We start from the raw sequence: 24180 nt of genomic DNA, 5'->3' as shown, positions 1-24180 counted from the left end.
ATATGCTAAAACACTAGGATGTGGTTTTTTTATTGTATTTTCCCTTATAACCAGTGAAAGCAGAAATATTGTATGTTCTGTAATTTTCAGTGTTAAGAAAAAGAAAGAAAAGTCTGCTGTACCCAGTTGTGTGTCCATGAAGAGTGATCAGTCTAAGGTTGGACGTCCTTCTTTTGACCCAGTGTAAGTACTTAAAACTGTTGATTGAAACAGATACTTAGAGGAGGCAGAAAAGTAGTTTGTTTCTCAGAGCACTTACAAAACAATATGCTAAAAGACTAGAATGTGTTTTTGCCCAACAATGGCAACACAAAAAATGTATTGTCCAATATATCCAGTGAAAGCAGAAATATTGTATGTTCTGTAACTTTCAGTGTTAAGAGAAAGAAAGAAAAGTCTGCTGTACCCAGCTGTGTGTCCATGAAGAGTGATCAGTCTAAGGGTGGTTTCATTGACTTCAAAGATGGACGTCCTTCTTCTGACCCAGTGTAAGTACTTAAAACTGTTGATTAAAACAGATAACTTTTTGTTTTGATCCTCATTCATGAGATACAGAATTGGTCTTCCATCATTGACAGTGTTGTTTGCATCAGGCAGACATGGCCGGTCTCACTGCCGTTGACCAAACACAAACAAGTATCACATCAGAAGTGACTCTAGTTATCCTAGTTGTTGTATGCCATTGTAATGCCAAGCTGGTTGAATAAGCATTAAAAAAAGGGCGTGTTTTAAACCTCCTTTAATGGCAATAAAATAATTTTACTGTCCATTAAAACCAGTGAAAGCAGATAAAACATTGTATGTTTTCAGTACTTGTCAGTGTTTATCAGTTCACAGCAGCAGTCATGAGATTCAAAATTGGTCTTCCATCATTTACAGTGTTGATTGAATCTGGTTTTTATTGTGATCAATCATGACTGAACACAAAATCTGTTGTTGACTTTGATACTTCATGTATGAAGGCTAATATTTTTATTATTATTGAGGCCTCTGTTGGTCAAAGTGCTCTCAAAGATGAAATGGTAATCTCTGCTCCATTAATTAATAACTTAAAGCTACATTGGTTAGAAAGCAAAAAACAGGATTTAAAGCAGGATAAGTCCTCTTCCTGCAGCTCTACCTCTCCCTCTCTGTCTGCATGCGCAGAACAGCCAATAGGAACGCTCTCTCTTTCTCTGAAATGACCTGTGATTGGCTAAAGTCTCCTGTCATGGGTTGGATTTCCTAAAGTCTGAAAACAGACTTACAGAGCACTTACAAAACAATATGCTAAAACACTAGGATGTGTTTTTTTTATTGTATTTTCCCTTATAACCAGTGAAAGCAGAAATATTGTATGTTCTGTAATTTTCAGTGTTAAGAAAAAGAAAGAAAAGTCTGCTGTACCCAGTTGTGTGTCCATGAAGAGTGATCAGTCTAAGGTTGGACGTCCTTCTTTTGACCCAGTGTAAGTACTTAAAACTGTTGATTGAAACAGATGCTTAGAGGAGGCAGAAAAGTAGTTTTTTTCTCAGAGCACTTACAAAACAATATGCTAAAAGACTAGAATGTGTTTTTGCCCAACAATGGCAATACAAAAAATGTATTGTCCAATATATCCAGTGAAAGCAGAAATATTGTATGTTCTGTAACTTTCAGTGTTAAGAGAAAGAAAGAAAAGTCTGCTGTACCCAGCTGTGTGTCCATGAAGAGTGATCAGTCTAAGGGTGGTTTCATTGACCCTCAAACCTGGACGTCCTTCTTCTGACCCAGTGTAAGTCATCTTACGAAGGCTTCACGTTGATTAAAACAGATAACTTTTTGTTTTGATCCTCATTCATTGAGATACAGAATTGGTCTTCCATCATTGACAGTGTTGTTTGCATCAGGGCAGACATGGCGGTCTCACTGCCGTTGACCAAATACAAACAAGTTTCACATCAGAAGTGACCTAGTTATCCTGGTTCATTTGTTGTATGCCATGAAAACTGTAATTAAAGGCTGGGAAAAAATCGATAATGGAAAGTATCACTGATGTTTCAACAGTGTTGCCGTAGTAAATACTCCATCTGAAGTTTAGCCTATTTAATTTATAAGTCCTCGATCTTTTATTATTTAAATTGCACATCATTGAATTTAACTTTTACATGTAGTATAATTAAATAAAATCAATTGCGGAGTTTATTCAGTCCACCAGATTTTACTTGTGTTTGTTTTCAACAGCTGGTGAGGTCAGCCGCCCCCCCGGCTGGACCCTGTCTCCTGACAGCAGGAGGGGCTGTAAAAACAAGCCAAAAAATAAACATTCACAGAAAGAGAAAAAAAACCTGAAAATAAATAAAAAATGTTGTGCCATCATGTTTCCTATATTGAAATCATTGTGTTTGGACTTTTTAGGCTTTTTTAAAAAGGAGGGGACAATCCTGAGATGGACATGAGACATGGGATTTGCAAGGAGGGTTGTTCTGGAAATAAAATCTCCTGGGAATACCACAAACATCTGGGGCCATCCCTACACTTATGGCACCATCCAGAGTTAATGTTGTGCAGAACCCCCAGGCTAAAGCAATGTTGCACCAGCTCATAGAGGTCTTCTAAAAGAGCCAGATCTGCCATTGCTGATGGACAACTTATGACTTCTCCTGTTAAACTGATTATATGCCAATTCAGAGCGTCCACACTGAAATAACTCAAGCCATTCAGACCAGACATGATTTGATCGCAAAGACGCTCACGTCCAAATTGATAAATGCGTTTGTCGGAAAATGAACCTGTTTTTGTCGCACGTTTCAAAATGAGGGAAATGACTTCAAAGATGGACGTCCTTCTTTTTGACCCAGTTTAATTGTAAAAATACCTGATTGAAACAGATGCTAAGAGGAGGCAGATAAGTAGTTTTTTTTACAGAGCACTCCACCAAAACAATATGCTAAAAGACTAGAATGTGTTTTTGCCAACAATGGCAATACAAAAAATGTATTGTCCAATATATCCAGTAAAGCAGAAATATTGTATGTTCTGTTAGTTTCAGTGTTAACAGAAAGAAAGAAAAGTCTGCTGTAAGCTGTGTGTCCATGAAGAACAAACAGATGGTTTCATTGACAAAGATGGATGTCCTTTTCTGACCCAGTGTAAGTAATGAAAACTGTTGAAAAACAGATAATTTTGGTTTTGATCCTCATTCATGATTACAGAATTGGTCTTCCATCATTGATGTTTTTGCATCAGGCAGACATGGCGGTCTCACTGCCGTTGACCAAATACAAACAAGTATCACATCAGAAGTGACTCTAGTTATCCTGGTTGTTGTATGCCATTGTAATGCCAAGCTGGTTGAATAAGCATTAAAAAAAAAGGGCTTGTTTTAAACATCCTTTAATGGCAATAAAAATAATTTTACTGTCCATTAAAACCAGTGAAAGCAGATAAAACATTGTATGTTTTCAGTACTTGTCAGTGTTTATCAGTTCACAGCAGCAGTCATGAGATTCAAAATTGGTCTTCCATCATTTACAGTGTTGATTGAATCTGGTTTTTATTGTGATCAATCATGACTGAACACAAAATCTGTTGTTGTTTTTGGAAAAACTTGAACTGTATTCAGTTTTGTTTTTCCAACTCTTTTTGTATTTAATTTTAAAACAAACAACATGGCATGGAGCAAACAGGTTTAGGCCAACAGGACATAGTTGACATGGCAACAAATTCAAATTCATACTGTTGACCGTGTCTCTGCTCTTTCATCTGAACATGGACTCGTAATAAAGCTATAAATCTATAAAACAGATTCCAGTCGTTAGATTTAATGCTGATACTGTTGTTTCATTTGGACTTTGATACTTCACGTATGAAGGCTAATATTTGTATTATTATTGAGGCCTCTGTTGGTCAAAGTGCTCTCAAAGATGAAATGATAATCTCTGCTCCATTAATTAATAACTTAAAGCTGCATTGGTTAGAAAGCAAAAAACAGGATTTAAAGCAGGTTGAGTCCTCTTCCTGCAGCTCTACCTCTTCCCTCTCTGTCTGCATGCACAGAACAGCCAATAGGAACGCTCTCTCTTTCTCTGAAATGACCTGTGATTGGCTAAAGTCTCCTGTCATGAGTTAGATTTCCTAAAGTCTGAAAACAGACTTACAGAGCACTTACAAAACAATATGCTAAAACACTAGTATGTCTTTTTTTATTGTATTGTCTATTATAACCAGTGAAAGCAGAAATATTGTATGTTCTGTAATGTTCAGTGTTGAGAAAAAGAAAGAAAAGTCTGCTGTACCCAGCTGTGTGTCCATGAAGAGTGATCAGTCTAAGGGTGGTTTCATTGACTTCAAAGATGGATGTCCTTCTTCTGACCCAGTGTAAGTACTTAAAACTGTTGATTAAAACAGATAACTTTTGGTTTTGATCCTCATTCATGAGATACAGAATTGGTCTTCCATCATTGACAGTGTTGTTTGCATCAGGCAGACATGGCCGGTCTCACTGCCGTTGACCAAATACAAACAAGTATCACATCAGAAGTGACTCTAGTTATCCTAGTTGTTGTATGCCATTGTAATGCCAAGCTGGTTGAATAAGCATTAAAAAAAGGGCTTGTTTTAAACATCCTTTAATGGCAATAAAAATAATTTTACTGTCCATTAAAACCAGTGAAAGCAGATAAAACATTGTATGTTTTCAGTACTTGTCAGTGTTTATCAGTTCACAGCAGCAGTCATGAGATTCAAAATTGGTCTTCCATCATTTACAGTGTTGATTGAATCTGGTTTTTATTGTGATCAATCATGACTGAACACAAAATCTGTTGTTGTTTTTGGAAAAACTTGAACTGTATTCAGTTTTGTTTTTCCAACTCTTTTTGTATTTAATTTTAAAACAAACAACATGGCATGGAGCAAACAGGTTTAGGCCAACAGGACATAGTTGACATGGCAACAAATTCAAATTCATACTGTTGACCGTGTCTCTGCTCTTTCATCTGAACATGGACTCGTAATAAAGCTATAAATCTATAAAACAGATTCCAGTCGTTAGATTTAATGCTGATACTGTTGTTTCATTTGGACTTTGATACTTCACGTATGAAGGCTAATATTTGTATTATTATTGAGGCCTCTGTTGGTCAAAGTGCTCTCAAAGATGAAATGATAATCTCTGCTCCATTAATTAATAACTTAAAGCTGCATTGGTTAGAAAGCAAAAAACAGGATTTAAAGCAGGTTGAGTCCTCTTCCTGCAGCTCTACCTCTTCCCTCTCTGTCTGCATGCGCAGAACAGCCAATAGGAACGCTCTCTCTTTCTCTGAAATGACCTGTGATTGGCTAAAGTCTCCTGTCATGAGTTAGATTTCCTAAAGTCTGAAAACAGACTTACAGAGCACTTACAAAACAATATGCTAAAACACTAGTATGTCTTTTTTTATTGTATTGTCTATTATAACCAGTGAAAGCAGAAATATTGTATGTTCTGTAATGTTCAGTGTTGAGAAAAAGAAAGAAAAGTCTGCTGTACCCAGCTGTGTGTCATTGACTTCAAAGATGGACGTCCTTCTTTTGACCCAGTGTAAGTACTTAAAACTGTAGGATTCTCGTAGGGTACAGATTTGATCATTGGTAAATTATCAAAGATGTTTTATCAATATTAATAAAGTTATGAATATGGTTATTAATAACTGTATCAAATCGACAAACAATCAAAACGGGGCACCACCCTGCAAGTTAGGGACCAATAATCAAACTGTGGAACAGTCTCATTTCTGTGGTAATCCTTTAAAAAGCAAATAAAGGAAGGGGTGAATCCAAGCACGGACCTGATCGACCAGCAATTATTACAACAAGTACACAAATAATCACAAGCAACTGCTAATTAAGTATAGTAAGATTTATTAATGTCACAATTATCAGTAGCTAATCAATAATCCTTCAATAATAAACTTATATACCTTTTACAATATCACAACCAACAACAAAGCAAAAACAAAGCAACGCAGCATGGACACGTCTGTGTCTGTGTGTGTGAGTGTGTGTGTGTGAGAGAGAGTGAGTGAAAAAGGAGGGGGCGGTGTCGATCGTAGTTCTAACACGAAAACAAACTCCCAAAATGGCTACTCCTGTGAGCTGCACAAAACTATTTAGCCTCAAGAGGGCGGTAGTGGTGCTGGGTGCACGGGCAGGGGCTGAAGAAGCCGGGGTTTGCTAGGCAACGCGCACGCTTAGCCGGTATGGTAGCTAGTTCCTGTGTTAGCTCTGTACGAACGTAAGCCAATTCCACGTGTGAAGCTAGCCTTCAGCGTTAGCTCGGGAGCTACGCGGCTAGCCTGTGTCGTGTGTGTGTGTGTGTGTGTGTGTGTGTGTTAGAGGGAGAGAAGAAAGAGAAGAAGAGTAAAGAAAAGAGGCACTCTGATCTTTAGTTATCGATAATGACCCAGTTCCCCTCAGCCACTCAGGTCTGGGCTAACGTGTAGTTTAGGACAAACTGAGACTTTTGTTTTGCTGAGGAGAACGTCACTATAACCACTTCAGTGGCTAACAGCTGATTTTCGCGATTCTATCGCAGACAGTAACTAATAACTCCGTGAAAGGAGTGATTTAAGCAGGTAGCGATTACAGTTATACCCAGCTACTTAACACAACATAAACCAACGGTATAATTGATCGATTATACATTCACAGAACAGATTAATAATCACATATGGACCAGAACATGATTAAATCAGATCACATTAATGGCAACAATGGTAGCGAACCCTTTGCTCATTAATAAACACACTACTTATCTCTGCCCAGACGTCAGCCTTTTTACGGTGTGTTCAGTCCGTTTTTTCCTGTCCAGAGATTTCCACAGAAATGAAACAGAACGGGTCCCTGGCGCTCGTCAGCAGCCACGGAGAAACTTCCCTCCAAAAAGCAGCAAGGGGCAAGTTTAGTCGACTTTGAGAAGAAAAACATTGTTTCCTTCTCACTGCAGATATGAAAACACTGGTGCGTTTTCAAGGATCCACCGAAATAAAATCCACTTTCTCCAGAAAATGGAAGTTCAGCACAAGCGCTTGCGTGCCTCCTTTCAGCAACGGGAGTTGCAAGTGAAGACGAGGGAGTTTCCTAGGATCAGGTTATTTATAGGTTAAGACTGCATGCTGTGTTTATGGTCCCGCTGAACCAATAGGAAGACTCAAAACTCTTGAAAGGGTGAAGACTACAATCTTGTAGTTCTTTGACTTCCTGCCAGTTGTGAGGCGTTTCCCTTCTGGCTGGCACTTTCGCATAGAGGTGTGAATTACCCCGACTTTGGGGTTTACATGCAGGCCAAGATTCCTTTGTCTTGGCCACATGTTCCTTTGTCTCTGAGCCCATGTGTGTCCTGTATCCAGAGGTCAGTTTAATCTGAGGCCTTTTGGTTAAAATCAGATTTAACTAGCTTCTTGGTCCCCAACAAAACTGTTGATTGAAACAGATGACTTGCTGATATAATTGGCGCCACATCATTGACAGTGTTGTTTGCATCAGGCAGACATGGCCGTTGACCAAATACAAACAAGTATCACATCAGAGGCCTGTACTACGAATCAAGATCAACATGCCCTGGATTTATTTCAGTGCTTCATGTAACCTAACAACCGTGGTCCCGCATAACCTGTGTCATGACAGTGGTTATCAACTAGTTCAATCAACCCAGGATTTCCCAATCCAGCGACACGTGCGTTCACATAAAAGAGAGATTTTATTTATTTATATTAGGACAATGCACATTAATGAACATTTCTGTAAATGCGCCAGTGTTAGCCAGTCGGCTAATTTTCAACTGTAGTCCTAGTTGCAAAGAGGTGGTGTTTGCTTTATATGACCAATCACAAACCTCTAGAGCTGCATATTTTACATAAGAAGAGCAGACTATAATTCTACATAAATATGAAGAACACAGACACGGTTTTACAGGCAAAACACAATACAGTCGCTGCTTCCTAAAATAGGAAGGAAAGCTGGCAAAAAAAGGCAGACGCTGTAGATTCGTAAATCACAACTCTTATTAATATCACTTCCCCATCAGTCAGGACCAAGATCTGACCATAATTACACTTGTCCTTTCCATAAACTGTCGTTGTTTTAGCCTATTGTATTATCAGTTGCAACCCTGGCAGTGGGAAGCGATCGTGAGATAATATAAAAACATAATTCAAACCGATGTACGCATTGGCGACACACGGCTCAACAAGCTGACAAAGATACATAATTCCCTCCGCTGAAAATCTATATCTTTCATAAAGATACCCATCAGGGAATGTTAACGGGGTTGTCGGTCTCTAAATGTTTTAACTTTTATGAGCGCACCTCTCTCTCTCTCTCTCTCTCTCTCTCTCTCTCTCTCTCTCTCTCTCTCTCCATGCACAAGCTCCACCTGATCTTCTAAGAATAGTGATGCCGTTATCAATCGAGTATTGATTGGTCAGTAGGCGGGGCTTTTATACCAGTTGATCTCTAATCTCCAACATAACCTGCTCCCGACGAGGTTAGGTGTTCAGCATAAGTTACCACGGCAATTGACCTGGTAACAACTGATCCACCGTCATGATACACAAAACCCTGGTTGAACCTGAAGTTACCTTGTTAACGTCAAATCTTGCTTTGTAGTTCTGCCGCCTCTGAAGTGACTCTAGTTATCCTAGAAGTTGTATCCCATTGTAATGCTAAGCTGGTTGAATAAGCAATAAAAACAGGGCGTGTTTTAAGCATCCTTTAATGGCAATAAAATAATTTTACTGTCCATTAAAACCAGTGAAAGCAGATAAAACATTGTATGTTCAGTAATTGTCAGTGTTTATAAGATCCCAGCAGCAGTCATGAGATTAAAAATTGGTCTTCCATGATTTACAGTGTTGATTGAATCTGTTTTTTTATTGTGATCAATCATGACTAAACACAAAATCTGTTGTTGTTTTTGGAAAAACTTGAACTGTATTCAGTTTATGGTTCAAACATAATGCAAGCTAATTCTTCCTGATTCCTCCACAGAGTGGACCAGGGGAGCTCAGAGGTTCCCAGTGATCAGTCTGCCCAGCGGCACCAAACACAGCTGGACTCCATATTTAAGGTCTGTACAACAACTACTTTTACATCTATTCTGTTCACAATCATAGTGATGTTGCTAATTTTGTCAAAATTCTGTCAACCATGGATCTGGTGTTTGCTTCAATGACTTTACTTTGTGTCATTCATATAATCTTCTGTTCCAGCTGCTGGAGGAGGCCATCGGCACTTTTGTGAAGAACGAGCTGAAGAAGATCCAAAAGGTTCTGAGTCCAGATTACCCAGAATGCTTAGAGAGTCAGAGGGAGGATGAGGAGATGTTGAACGGTGCAGATGAAGAGCAGAGGAGAAGCAGCAGAGAGGCATTTCTGAAGATCACACTGCACTTCCTGAGGACAATGAAGCAGGAGGATCTGGCCGATCGTCTACAGACCAGTAAGAGGATTTTAACAGATTTAACATGATGGAAAGAGGATATGAAGGCAACAGGAGATACAGCTAAAGGTGTTTAACATCTTTATATTATCTGATATTCTGAAGGATCCACTCACTGATTTAATTTGTTTGTTTGTTCATTTAGGAACTGGTGCTGCAGTGTGCCGACATAAAGTTAAATCTAACGTGCAGAAGAAGTTCCAGTGTGTGTTTGAGGGGATTGCTAAAGCAGGAAACCCAACCCTTCTGAATCAGATGTTCACAGAGATCTACATCATGGAGGGAGGGACTGCAGGTGTCAATGATGAACATGAGGTCAGACAGATTGAAACAGCATCCAGGAAACCAGACAGACCAGAAACAACAATCAAACAAGAAGACCTCTTTAAAACCCCACCTGGAAGAGATAAACCAATCAGAACAGTGATGACAACGGGAGTGGCTGGCATCGGGAAAACAGTCTTAACACAGAAGTTCACTCTGGACTGGGCTGAAGACAAAGCCAACCAGTACATACTGTTCACATTTCCATTCACCTTCAGAGAGCTGAATGTGCTGAAAGAGAAAAAGTTCAGCTTGGTGGAACTTGTTGATTACTTCTTTAGTGAAACTAAAGAAGCAGGAATCTGCAGGTTTGAGGAGTTCCCGGTTGTGTTCATCTTTGACGGTCTGGATGAGTGTCGACTTCCTCTGGACTTCCACAACACTGAGATCCTGACTGATGTTACAGAGTCCACCTCAGTGGGTGTGCTGCTGACAAATCTCATCAGGGGGAAACTGCTTCCCTCTGCTCGCCTCTGGATAACCACACGACCTGCAGCAGCCAATCAGATCCCTCCTGAGTGTGTTGACATGGTGACAGAGGTCCGAGGGTTCACTGACCCACAGAAGGAGGAGTACTTCAGGAAGAGATTCACAGATGAGAAGCAGGCCAGCAGAATCATCTCCCACATAAAGACATCACGAAGCCTCCACATCATGTGTCACATCCCAATCTTCTGCTGGATCACTGCTACAGTTCTGGAGGACATGTTGAAGACCAGAGAGGAAGGAGAGCTGCCCAAGACCCTGACTGAGATGTACATCCACTTCCTGGTGGTTCAGTCCAAAGTGAAGAACATCAAGTATGATGAAGGAGCTAAGACAGATCCACACTGGAGTCCAGCGAACATGAAGATGATCAAGTCTCTGGGAAAACTGGCTTTTGAGCAGCTGCAGAAAGGCAACCTAATCTTCTATGAATCAGACCTGAAAGAGTGTGGCATCGATATCAGAGAAGCCTCAGTGTGCTCAGGAGTGTTCACACAGATCTTTAAAGAGGAGAGAGGACTGTACCAGGACAAGGTGTTCTGCTTCGTCCATCTGAGTGTTCAGGAGTTTCTGGCTGCTCTTCATGTCCATCTGACATTCACCATCTCTGGAGTCAACCTGCTGGCAGAAGAACAAACAACCATCCAGTGGTCTAAAGTGTTCACAGACAAATCAACACATTTCTACCAGAGTGCTGTGGACAAGGCCTTACAGAGTCCAAATGGACACCTGGACTTGTTCCTCCGCTTCCTCCTGGGTCTTTCTCTGCAGACCAATCAGAGTCTCCTGCGAGGCCTACTGACACAGAGAGGAAGTAACTCAGAGACCAAGCAGAAAACACTTGAGTACATCAAAAAGAAGATCAGTGAAAATCTGTCTGCAGAGAGAAGTATCAATCTGTTCCACTGTCTGAATGAACTGAATGATCGTTCTCTAGTGGAGCAGATCCAACAATACCTAAGATCAGGAAGTCTCACCACAGATAAACTGTCTCCTGCTCAATGGTCAGCACTGGTCTTCATCTTACTGTCATCAGAAGAAGATCTGGACGTGTTTGACCTGAAGAAATACTCAGCTTCAGAAGAAGCTCTTCTGAGGCTGCTGCCAGTGGTCAAAGCCTCCAACAAAGCTCTGTATGTGCACACATAACTGTCCAAATTTGATATAGTTGTTTTTATTCAGAGAAATTGTTTGTAATTATTTTCTTATGTATTGCTGATTCCTTCTCAGGCTGAGTGGCTGTAACCTGTCAGAGAGAAGCTGTGAAGCTCTGTCCTCAGTTCTCAGTTCCCAGTCTTGTCTGAGAGAGCTGGACCTGAGTAACAACAACCTGCAGGATTCCGGAGTGAAGCTGGTTTCCTCTGGACTGGAGAGACAACACTGCAGACTGGAAACTCTCAGGTCAGGATTCAGCTGTTCAGCCCCTCTGAGCTCACATTTTCTTAATATATTAATTACTGAATGGACTTTTTAGGTAAGCTTTAAATGTTGAGTGGCTGTGCATTGTCCAACAGAAGAAGTGAAGCTCTGTCCTCAGATCTCAGCCCCAGTCTTCTAGTTTAAGAGCGCTGGACCTGACCTGTATTAATTTTTGGATTTAACTGACTTGAATATCCTGTCTAATAGACTTGGGACGGTTTTGACCTTGTGTTTGGTTGCTTGACAAAATGCAGTGAGAAAGCATACCGAACCAAATAATGCAACAGTGTTGCAACGTCACCCTGAATCGCGGCGGTCTACCGAAGCCCTCCTTAATAAACATTCATTAACATTAATCTTGATCAATAACATGAAATACCACACACTGAGGTTTGGGTGGTGGAGGGAGCTACAGCAGCAAACAGTGTTATGAACATATTCAGTAAACGGTGATATGTTTTTTAAACCACAAACATCTATTTTTTTTAAAAACAGACATGTATATGTTTAGTCCAGGATAATCGCCAGATATTCCGCTGGATGTCCCTCTCCTTCTGCTCTTTGTCTTGCCGTCTGTCAAACTCTGTTCTCTTCAGGAAACAAATGACTTTGAACTAACAAGCTACTCGTCCAAATTTGTCCAAATTTGATATAGTTGTTTTTATTCAGAGAAATTGTTTGTAATTATTTTCTTATGTATTGTTGATTCCTTCTCAGGCTGAGTGGCTGTAACCTGTCAGAGAGAAGCTGTGAAGCTCTGTCCTCAGTTTTCAGTTCCCAGTCTTGTCTGAGAGAGCTGGACCTGAGTAACAACAACCTGCAGGATTCCGGAGTGAAGCTGGTTTCCTCTGGACTGAAGAGTCCACACTGCAGACTGGAAACTCTCAGGTCAGGATTCAGCTGTTCAGCTCCTCTGAGCTCACATTTTCTTAATATATTAATTACTGAATGGACTTTTTAGGTAAGCTTTAAATGTTGAGTGGCTGTGCATTGTCCAACAGAAGAAGTGAAGCTCTGTCCTCAGATCTCAGCCCCAGTCTTCTAGTTTAAGAGCGCTGGACCTGACCTGTATTAATTTTTGGATTTAACTGACTTGAATATCCTGTCTAATAGACTCGGGACGGTTTTGACCTTGTGTTTGGTTGCTTGACAAAATGCAGTGAGAAAGCATACCGAACCAAATAATGCAACAGTGTTGCAACATCACCCTGAATCGCGGTGGTCTACCAAAGCCCTCCTTAATAAACATTCATTAACATTAATCTTGATCAATAACATGAAATACCACACACTGAGGTTTGGATGGTGGAGGGAGCTACAGCAGCAAACAGTGTTATGAACATATTCAGTAAACAGTGATATGTTTTTTAAACAAACATCTATTTTTTTTTAAAACAGACATGTATATGTTTAGTCCAGGATAATCGCCAGATATTCCGCTGGATGTCCCTCTCCTTCTGCTCTTTGTCTTGCCGTCTGTCAAACTCTGTTCTCTTCAGGAAACAAATGACTTTGAGCTAACAAGCTACTCGTCCAAATTTGTCCAAATTTGATATAGTTGTTTTTATTCAGAGAAATTGTTTGTAATTATTTTCTTATGTATTGTTGATTCCTTCTCAGGCTGAGTGGCTGTAACCTGTCAGAGAGAAGCTGTGAAGCTCTGTCCTCAGTTCTCAGTTCCCAGTCTTGTCTGAGAGAGCTGTACTTGAGTAACAACAACCTGCAGGATTACGGAGTGAAGCTGGTTTCCTCTGGACTGAAGAGTCCACACTGCAGACTGGAAACTCTCAGGTCAGGATTCAGCTGTTCAGCTCCTCTGAGCTCACATTTTCTTAAACAACAAACATCTATTTTTTTTAAAAACAGACATGTATATGTTTAGTCCAGGATAATCGCCAGATATTCCGCTGGATGTCCCTCTCCTTCTGCTCTTTGTCTTGCCGTCTGTCAAACTCTGTTCTCTTCGGGAAACAAATGACTTTGAGCTAACAAGCTACTCGTTGAATATTTCAAATTTTGAAGAAAATTTGGATGTTTCAACAAGGCAGGCCTGCTTGGTTCTTTCGGGGAATGACTGTAAAGATTTACAAAAAATATGTTTAGGGCATTTCCTCTAACTGGGATGTTTTGGGAGCGATTGGTGGGATTGCTGTGGATGAAAAACATACAGCGATACACTGGTAAGAGCTAATTAGGTTTAACCATGTATCAGCTAATTTAAATAGCTCACGTTACTGTATTGTGTGAATAGTTAACTTAATTTAATATCTCAAGTGCAGTTTTATTTTGCGGGGGGGAAAAGTTTCACCAAATAGGTTTCTTCCCGATACTATTTTGCAGAACCACCATCGTTGTGACCAGAGCTGTGCGCCACCCAAGACAATTTTGATTGGTTTAAAAAACCAAACAACCCAGAGAGTTTTTTCTCCTATCCCAGAAAAAATCTGTGGTGTAGTCAGACCTTACGGAAATAGAGCTGGCAATGTGAGACTAGTGAATGTCTAATGTTTGTGGGTATGTTTAGTTTGTCAGGCTGTCTGATCTCAGAGGAAGGCTGTACTTCTCTGGCCTCAGCTCTGAGCTCCAACCCCTCCCATCTGAGAGTGCTGGACCTGAGGTACAATCATCCAGGAGACTCAGGAGGGAAGCTGTTGTCAGCTGGACTTAAAGATCCAAACTGGAGACTGGACACTCTCCGGTATGAACAGATGGACAACAGCAGCTCTCACATTGTTTATCTTTCACTAACTGATAAACTCTAGTAATGTTTAATGGAGCATCTAAGTGAAGGTGTATGAAGTTAATGTGACTTTGTTTCTTTTTGCAGGGTGGACTATGGTGGATTGCAGTGGTTGAAACCTGGTCTGAGGAAGTGTGAGTGTGTTTAAGTTTGATTCTTGAGAACTCAGCTGCATGTTACACTAGATTTTTACATTTTCTTGACTGAAATACGATAATGATCTTCTCCAGATTTTCAATCAATTTTAAATTAATAAATACATTTCATTAACTGTTGCACCAACAGAAATCCAACTTTGTTCCTTTTGACTGTCTTGGATACATAGAAGAGCTTTATTGCCTTCAGGTGCTGAGTCTGGGGAATGATTGGATAAAACGTAATTCATTTGTGAAAAAATGTATAGTTATTTGTTTCAAAACTGAAAAAACATCTTTTGTTTTTATTTTATCATTACTCTTTTGGGATTAAACAATTAAAAATCAGTGTACAATCATTTATATCATTTGAAATCCATGAATCATTTTTTCCAAATAAAACTAGCAAAAACTTTTTCTTAATACTCGTTTCCAAAATCTAAATGAAAAAAGAAATTTTAGTTTTTCTAATATCCGATTTCGTGCTCAAATGAAAAATGGAAAAAATGGATAATGAGCAATTTGTGTAAATCGGTCAGTGTAGCTTTGACTCAGACTTTGGCCCTGTAACGCTATCGTTAATGTAGCGGTAACTGTTACCATTCAGGGAATTAGAGGACCCAAATGCACGGAGAGGCAGGCAGGCAGGAGGAAGTTGAAGTGAGGATTTATTTGAGCAAAACACAAAGACAAACCAAGGGAGTCCGGAGAGCTGCAGCAGGCAAAAAGACAATTCCAGAATGAGAGCCGAAGTACCAATGAAGTACAAAAAACAGGAATAAACAGGAGGCACAGGAATTGACGAGCGCTGACACGACAGGAATACACACACACACACACACACACACACACACACACACACACACACACACACACACACTGATGGGGCAAGCACACAAAACGATCTGACGAAGGGAACACAGGCTAAATACATGAGGTAACGAGCAAATGAGGGACAGGTGATACAGCAAGTGAAACACATCAGGGCGGGGCAGGACAATCAGACAAGGCGGGGAAACACAGGAAGCAAAACAAGACAGAAAACAGAAAAAATAAAACAGGAAACAGAAATATGCACAATGCACAGATTCAAAATACAAAACAGGAAACATATAGAACTGTGCAAACAGGCAACAGCAATATAAACAACCCCAACAGAAATGTCCATAACCACAACAGGTAACGTTACAGCCCTGAACTGAAAGTCTAGTTTCTGAGCTCATATCGACTCTCTTCGTGGTAAAGTTGTCTCTCAGCGGCAGGGAGAGACGGAGAGTTGGAGGGAGGCATGGAGAGAGGGAAATAAATTATTGTGACATTATAAAATTCCCATCAGCATTATCAGAGTAGAGTTTCAAAGTCATTTTAGACTGGACTGAAGAAACACTGGTACACCAGCGCTGTTGCCTTGGAAATGGCAACATCCAGTCTCAGAATATGAAAAAACAGCCCTTTTTTGTTTCTGTTTTCTAGCGATTTTATTTAACCCTCAGGGACCTAAATGATCGTATACGATTGAAAACAGCACTTCTGATTCATATTTAAATCGTTATAAAATGTATATAATTAAATATTAAATATAATGTAATTAAATATACACTGTAAAAAAAACCCACATGAAAAAACGGTAAAAAGTCTGGCAGCAAAGTTGCCAAACACTTACCGTCAAATTACAAAAAATACCTTAAAATTACATAATTTAAATTAAAACCGGTGTTTTCATACGGTGTTCTTTGGTAAATTCACAAGCTTATCCAATCCACAAGAACTCCCTGTTAAAGTACAGATTTCTTGATGTAAAACACACAAAAATTATGTAAAATGACTTTCAAATACCCTCCTTTAGGCGTTTATTTTATGATTATCCAATCTATTTACGGTAAATTCCTGTTTAATACTGTTTTTTTTTACTGTACAAAAAAGAGAAGATAATGGGATAATACCTCCCAGAAACATTGTATGAATAGTCAGTACTTTATTTAAACAATATTTGAGAGTATTTACAAGCAACTTTCCAATATATCTACATACTTTTACCATTGATTTATGTTGTTTACTTTAAATAAACATTCATTTATAGTTATAGAAGGCAACTCTCCAATATACAGTACAGGCCAAAAGTTTGGACACACCTTCTCATTCAATGCATTTTCTTTATTTTCATGACTATTTACATTGTAGATTATCATTGAAGGCATCACAATTATGAATGAACACATATGGAATTATGTACTTAACAAAAAAGTGTGAAATAACTGAAAACATGTCTTATATTTTACATTCTTCAAAGTAGCCACCCTTTGCTTTTTTTGATAACTCTGCAAACCCTTGGTGTTCTCTCAATGAGCTTCATGAGGTAGTCACTTGAAATGGTTTTCACTTCACAGGTGTGTTTTGTCGGGGTTAATTAGTGGAATTATTTCCCTTATTAATAAAAAGCAAAGGGTGGCTACTTTGAGGAATCTGAAATATAAGAAATTTTTCAGTTATTTCACACTTTTTTGTTAAGTACATAATTCCATATGTGCTCATTCATAGTTTTGATGCCTTCAGTGAGAATCTACAATGTAAATAGTCATGAAAATAAAAAGGAAACGCATTGAATGAGAAGGTGTGTCCAAACCTTTGGCCTGTACTGTATTTACATATCTTTACCATTAATATATGAGGTTTACTTTATATAAACATTCTTTTTTTAGTTATAAAAAGCAAATATCCAATATATACACAAAGTTTTACCATTATTTTATGGGTGTTCACTTTATATAAACATTATTTGACAGTAATAACAAGCAACTATCCAATATATCTACAGACTGTACCTCATTATTGTATGGGGTTTTACTTTAAATAAACTGTTCTTTATAGTAATTACAAGCAACTATCCAATATATATACTTTTACTATTAATATATGAGGTTACTTTATATTACATCGTTTTATAGTAATTTAAAAGCAACTGTCTGGTATAGCTACACTTATATCGACTTTTCCTCATTGAAGTAGGGGTTTACTTTATACAAACATTTTTTGACAGTAATAACCAGCAACTCTCCATTATATGCACATACATGTTTATTTTATATAAACTTTGACAGTAATAACAATATATCTACAGACTTTTCTTATAAGTGCATGGAATTTACTTCATAAACATTATTTGACAGTAATTACTATTACTATCCAATATATGTTCACAACTTCCTCATTAGTAAATGGGGTTTGGAATGTACAAAAACCAAAAGGGCTATGTAAAAGTGCATTTGCATCAACTACCTTTACACGCAATAAATATATACATTTTTCTGCTGACATTTTACAGCATTGTCCAATCCATTCACTACAGATCTCTATTTGAGATGTATGAGATTTTAAGATGTATCATAACCAGGAAGTATCATAAAATGACCATTTACTGCTTGCTTTACAGATAAATGCACTATTTAAACAGTGCTATCCTTAAAGTTCACATATGAATAAACTTATGGGAGCAAAAACTGTCTGGTACATTGCGTTATAGCAAAAGGGGAACTATGGGCAATTTGGGAATTCATACATGTGTGTTCAAAATGTCAGTAAACATAAAAAACTCCAAAATCCAAAAACTAAAATTTGTGATGTCATCTGATATAATATCTGGAGCTTTTTCAAAAACAAAGAATTGAGAAAGATTTTAAAGATGACAATGAGAACCTCCAGGGGGATGTTCGGAGGTAACGGGTAGATTTTCTGTTTCAGAAATAAAACGCTAACATAGAATAAACATCATTTGGTTTTTTTTTATTCTACAAAATTAGTTTCACATTCATTGTCTATGAAGCAGGTTAGTAGCCTGATGACATCATAGTTTGAGTCTTACATTTCTGGTTTGTAGCTTTGCGGGAGAGTAGCTCTTAATCAAAAATATCAGAGGTGAGATTAAAGGCTGTTGCGCACCAGGGACGTTTTCTCCATGCAATTATTTCGCATGTCAATATATTTTTTCGAACTGTTGTTTTTGTCACAAGTAGTGTTCACTTATGAGGATCACCAAACAACAAAACAGAGGCTGCTGTCTGAACTACAGACTGTATGTCAGCTAACTTTATTACTCCTTTCAACCTTTACAAAGGCAGCACATTCTTTCCATTTTTAACTTTCACAATAAGCCTGAGACATATACTACACTGTTTTGCAGAGGGAATTCAATTGAGTATTAACTGTATACTCAATTAGAGTTGGAAGAAACTCAATAAATAGCTTACAGTAGCTTAGTCTTACAGCTTTTCCTGGGACGTACCCAAAGCTAACCTCCGTCCCTCCACTCAGCAGTCTGGAAACCAGACAGGACACCTTTTGGTGATTGTGAGGAGCTGCTACATTTATTTGTTCTCAAACTGCAGAATCTAGCTGCTGTACAATCACTTCATATCTTCACCACTGATCGTTAACTCTCCTCTGCTCCGACTGCTCTCTCTTTCTCGTCCGCTCACATCACATCTTCCATCACTTTCTTTCTCTCTTCAGCATCTGTCCTACTGACATGGTAGATGAGCTGGCGCAAATATCCAAAACTTTTATTGAAAACTGTCGCAAATTTGCATCGCTGTCGGTGTGAATAGTTTTGATGTGAAATATTCACAGCCGATTATTTTGCATATTGGCGTCGCTTATTCGTCACGCCCCCGGTGTGTAACTGTCTTAAGTCATAATGTAAGTCTTAACCTTCACCGTCTTGAACAAGTCCCAAGTCACTGTGTTTAGACTCATGGTCTACACTCTTGGTTGTTGTTTTTTTGTTTCTGTTTACAAGCACAGACCAGGTAAAGCAGCCGTTAACAATGCAGGGGCCCGTTTCAGGAAGGAGGTTTAACAAACTCTGGGTCTAACCCTGATTTACCCTGAGATGGGAAACTCTGAGTTTTTGGTTTCAGGCAGCATGAATGGAGCCATGATACTACGATTCACCATGGTAACAACCACAAACAAACTGGTGGGCAGAAATACTCATGCACACATACAGCGAGTTTGAACATGTATTTAGTTAAAAAAGCAACAGAGCGGCTGCTGTAAAAGAGAGAATTTGCGTGGGAGAAAATTGCTGCTGGAGTCAATGCGACTAAAGAGACAATTTCTGTTTACATTTCTGTTTAATCAACCATTTTAAGGTCATCGTTTCACGTCCAGATTATCAATGTTCACGTTGATGCTAGAAGCCTTGGTTAAACTGTTGAGCCCTAGCATCCCTTCCCAGTCTTTCACACATTGCATTTATTGCTAAATTAAAATATATATATATATATATATATATATATACCACACCAATGTAAAGCTTTATTCATACTGTGTCCTCCCTGTCTTTATTCACCGTATATTACCTCAGCCCATGAAAAACTCTTTGTTCCCTTTGACCTGTAGAAGTTGGGGAGAGGCAAAATTATTTATATTATTTTTATATTTATTATTATAATATTTACCCTCTGAAGAGTCTCTGATGCATATATTGGATAGTTAATTGTAAATATATATATATATATATATATATATATATATATATATATATATATATATACACACACAGGATATTATTAGATTAATGGGATAAGTCTGTAGATATATTGAATAGTTGCTTTTAATCACTATAAAGTATTGTTTATATAAAGTAAACCTAATATATTAATGATTAAAGTACAGTATATTAGATAGTTTCTTTTTAACACTATACAATATTGTTTATATAAAGTAAACCCTCATACATTTACGGGGAAAAGCCTGTAGACATATTGAAGAGTTGATTGTAATTACTGATAAATAATTTATATAAAGTAATGACTATAAAAAAATGGTTCTGCAAGTTATTATCACATATTGTTTTTTGTACATTAGAAAACCAGTATTAAACAGGAATTTACTGTAAATTGATTGGATAATCATGTAAAATAAATGCCTAAAGCTTTTAAGATACTATTAATGGGCTGTCAAATAGGGTAATTTTACATTAATTTGACATGATTTTTGTGTGTTTTACATCCAGAAATCTGTACTTTAACAGGGAGTTCTTGTGGATGGATTGGATAATCTTGTGAATTTACCAAAGAAAACCGTTTGAAAACAGCAGTTTTCATTTAAATTATGTAATTTTAAGGTCATTTGTCAGTGTTTGTACATATTTATACATTTGTTTGACATTCTTAATATGTTTTTTGATTAAGATTCTTTTTAATTCTACAGTAGTTGGAAAATGTACAGTTAATATCTGTATTTTAAAAAGAAATTCTTTGTAGAATAACATAAGGGTTTTTACTGTCATTTCACAGTAAGTGTTTGGCAACTTTTGCTGCCAGACTTTTTACCGTTTTTTAACGATTGTTTTTTAACGGTTTTTTTTACATTAAATTTAGGGTTTAACTGTAAAAATTTATTTTTATTTTTTGTCTTTTTACATAAAATTCAATGTAATTTAACTTTCAAGACCATTAAGCAATGGAATTATCCTGTTAAACAACTATATTATCTCATTGTATCAATTTACAGACTAAAACCGTAATTTAATGTTTTTTTTTAAATAAAAGTATTTTTCTGTATTTTTAGGCATTAACACTTAATGTAGAATAAAGGGTAAAAATCCGTAAAATTATACAGTGAATTCCAGTGAAATAACTTTTTTTTTTACATTTTAGAATCTTACAAATTTCTGCAGCTAAAAGCTAAGTAGTTAGCTGTCATGGGGGTGTCTTTGGTGTTTCTTTAGCCTTTACAGGTGATTTTCTATCCAGCCTGGAACTTCTGCCTTTTTCGGGTTTGTTGAGCAATAAATCCAAACTCTTACATCCAAGACTTATCCACTTAATGTCCATAATTTATCACGTTTTCGGTCATTTCTGCCGCTAGCTCCGTGCTACTGTCTAGCATAAATCTCCCATGATGCTTTGCGAGAGTGTGTTGACATTTTTCAACCAATTGGAAGGCAGGTCCGTCACACAAAGAGTATTTAGTGGAAAAGATAGATCACTCCGGTTTGTTACCGTTCTACAGAGAAGAATGGCGTCACTGTTTAGAGATTTGGGATACATTTGGGCCTTTTTTGAAGAAATGTAAATAGTTTGTCCTTTATGTGAGTTATAATATTTGTTAAGTTTATTTTTGCACTGCATGACTCCAAATATATAGGAGAACTGTTTTAGACAACACAAATGCTTGTATAGCATTGCTGTGTGTGTGTGATATCAATAAATATGACATTATTATTTTGATTATTGGCATAAGTGAATGTCATGAGGGCAAAAGCGTCTGGACTTTTTTAGAAAAAAAAACTGTATAAGTTATAATGTTTATTTCTTCACAGTTTAACACCCAAGACATATGGTAACTGTTTTAGACAGGAGATTGGCTTAGCTTGTATTGCTCTGAGTGTGATATCAATACATATCTGTGAGATTCATGTTCCGTTTTATTTATTTATTTGTCTTTAAGGTCATACAACCTTTTTTACATTCAACTTACCTCACTGCAGCACACGTATTCTAATAGCACAGTTCTTCCTGAAAAGAATGATGTACATAGATTGGCTGTAGACAACAGAGTTGATGTTTTACAAGCTTTTTTAGAAAATAAAACCATACGGACAATGAATTGTAAAAATGGCCTCAGGTTTGTTAGGGTTTTAACAGATATGTTTTTTCCATTTTCAAATAACAAATTAATTATCAATTAGCAGGGATTATCTATGATACCCAGACCTTTCTGTTGGTAGGTTTGGCAACAGTGATTTAGGTTTTAAATAAGAAAACAATGTATTAGTTAGACTTTATTCAGTTCATGTTTATTGATTTGGATCATCAGCTGTTATCATCGGGTCCACACGAGAACAAAAAGCTGAACGTTGTTGATATCTTGACTCTAATGTTCAAGAACTGTTCATGTTGTTATAACTGGATTGTTTAAGTTAAAGTTTATTAAACATCATTCACAACTGAATATGGAATCAGTTTAAATGATTTACTTGCAGTAATTGTTAGTAAAGTTGTTGATAAATCAACAGATGATAACCTGCAGATGTATTGTGTCTTGTTCTCTCCATCAGATGTCTGTGAACTGGAAGTGGACACAAACACAGCACACAGATACCTCAAACTGTCTGACAACAACAGGAAGGTGACACGTGTGGAGGAGGATCAGTCATATCCTGATCATCCAGAGAGGTTTGACTACAGGGAACAGCTGCTGTGTAGAGATGGTCTGACTGGTCGCTGTTACTGGGAGGTTGAGAGGAGAGGAAGGGTTCATCTATCAGTGAGTTACAGAGGAATCCGCAGGAGAGGAGACAGTAAAGACTGTGTGTTTGGAGAGAATGATAAGTCCTGGAGTCTGTTCTGCTCTGATCGTGAAGGTTACTCTGTCTGGCACAATAAGAGAAGAACATCTACCATCTCCTCCTCCTCCTGCTCTGTCTCTGGTAGAGTAGCAGTGTATGTGGACTGTCCTGCTGGCACTCTGTCCTTCTACACAGTCTCCTCTGACTCACTGATCCACCTCCACACCTTCAACACTACATTCACTGAACCTCTTTATCCTGGGTTTAGGGTCTGGTCTGGTTCCTCAGTGTCTCTGTGTCCTCTGTAGGACTGAGAGTCTCTCCTGTGGACAGAAACTCTGCTGACTTAAGATCAGCTGCTGAAATCAAAGTTGACTCTGTTCACCATCACACACTCAATTTGTCTCCCCCCGGGATGTTTATTATTTCCTACTTTGTCGTAAAACTGTTAAAAGTCCAGTTATGAACGACATGGATCAAAGATGACGTGAAGTTCCCGTGTTTGCCTCTTGAACGTCGGGCCATTTGCAATTTTCGCAACAAAGAAATTATTTTTTCAAACATTGCAATGCCATTTTTCTCCTCCTGGTGTCCTTGGGTCAAATTTGACCCATTTTCAAAAAGTGTCTAGATCAGAAATTTGGGTTTTCTTTCAACCAAATTGTCTAAAATGAACATGGATGGTTCTATAAAAACGCTCTTCTCAAGTAAAATGATCAGTTCACTACTTTCATTGAATTTTGGGTATTTTATTCAATTTCATAGCATGTTTCTGCTTTTTAAACTCATAAATTAGGCTGAATTCCAAGAAAAGAAAATGTAAAACTCGTAGTACTGACAATCACAACTCGTAAAAACATCAAAAAAAGACGTCAAAAACTAATTCATCAAAGTTGTTTTTTTAAATTTTGTTTTTAAAGTGCGAACATTTCTTTAGGCGGGAGGACAGCACAAGGGTTAAAGCTACAAAAATGTTTGATAAAACATCAAACATTTTAAAAAAGCAACAGAAACATAAAAAAAAGTAGAACAATTGTCAAACGAAAAAACGACAAATTTAACAAGCGAGAAAACGTGAAAATAATAAACAGTTTTTTTTTTAAAAAGGCGGAAAAGCAAGGAAAAAACAATCCAACTCTTTTGTTGTTGTTTTTGTACTTCTGTTGGTTTTCACGTTCTCTGAATTTTTTTTGTTGTTTGCAGCTGATAAACCAAAAGATAAAAAACAACAAAAAATCACCTAATTTAGAAAAATCGTCAATAAAACAAACTTTGATAAAACAATGTTGACTAGCGAAAAAATAAAATGTATACAAAAAATGTTTACGTTTTGAAGTGTTTTCCCA

General features: G+C 37.8%; 1 protein-coding gene across 1 annotated transcript; it reads left to right on the top strand.

The window, feature by feature from the left end:
• Nucleotides 1-421: 421 nt before the first annotated feature.
• On the top strand, nt 422-23262 carry LOC114562344 (NLR family CARD domain-containing protein 3). The gene is made up of 11 exons (XM_028588702.1): nt 422-488; nt 1355-1447; nt 4225-4338; nt 8989-9067; nt 9210-9438; nt 9584-11381; nt 11479-11649; nt 12385-12555; nt 14192-14365; nt 14495-14541; nt 22604-23262. The coding sequence occupies exons 2-11, from the start codon at nt 1401-1403 to the stop codon at nt 23140-23142; spliced, it is 3369 nt and encodes a 1122-aa protein (XP_028444503.1). The 5' UTR covers nt 422-488; nt 1355-1400; the 3' UTR covers nt 23143-23262.
• The last annotated feature ends 918 nt before the right edge of the window (nt 23263-24180 follow it).

Source organism: Perca flavescens, chromosome 10, assembly GCF_004354835.1.
Source record: "Perca flavescens isolate YP-PL-M2 chromosome 10, PFLA_1.0, whole genome shotgun sequence".
In the NCBI taxonomy this organism is placed as follows: domain Eukaryota; kingdom Metazoa; phylum Chordata; class Actinopteri; order Perciformes; family Percidae; genus Perca; species Perca flavescens.
This window is presented reverse-complemented; position numbering and strand designations above follow the sequence as displayed.

Excerpts from the sequence above, each read along its gene's own strand:
- LOC114562344 (XM_028588702.1), top strand. The coding sequence starts at position 1,401 with ATGAAGAGTGATCAGTCTAAGGTTGGACGTCCTTCTTTTGACCCAGT. Across the intron at positions 9,068-9,209 it reads AGCTGGACTCCATATTTAAG|CTGCTGGAGGAGGCCATCGG; the intron begins GTCTGTACAACA and ends CTTCTGTTCCAG. Across the intron at positions 14,366-14,494 it reads TGGAGACTGGACACTCTCCG|GGTGGACTATGGTGGATTGC; the intron begins GTATGAACAGAT and ends TTCTTTTTGCAG.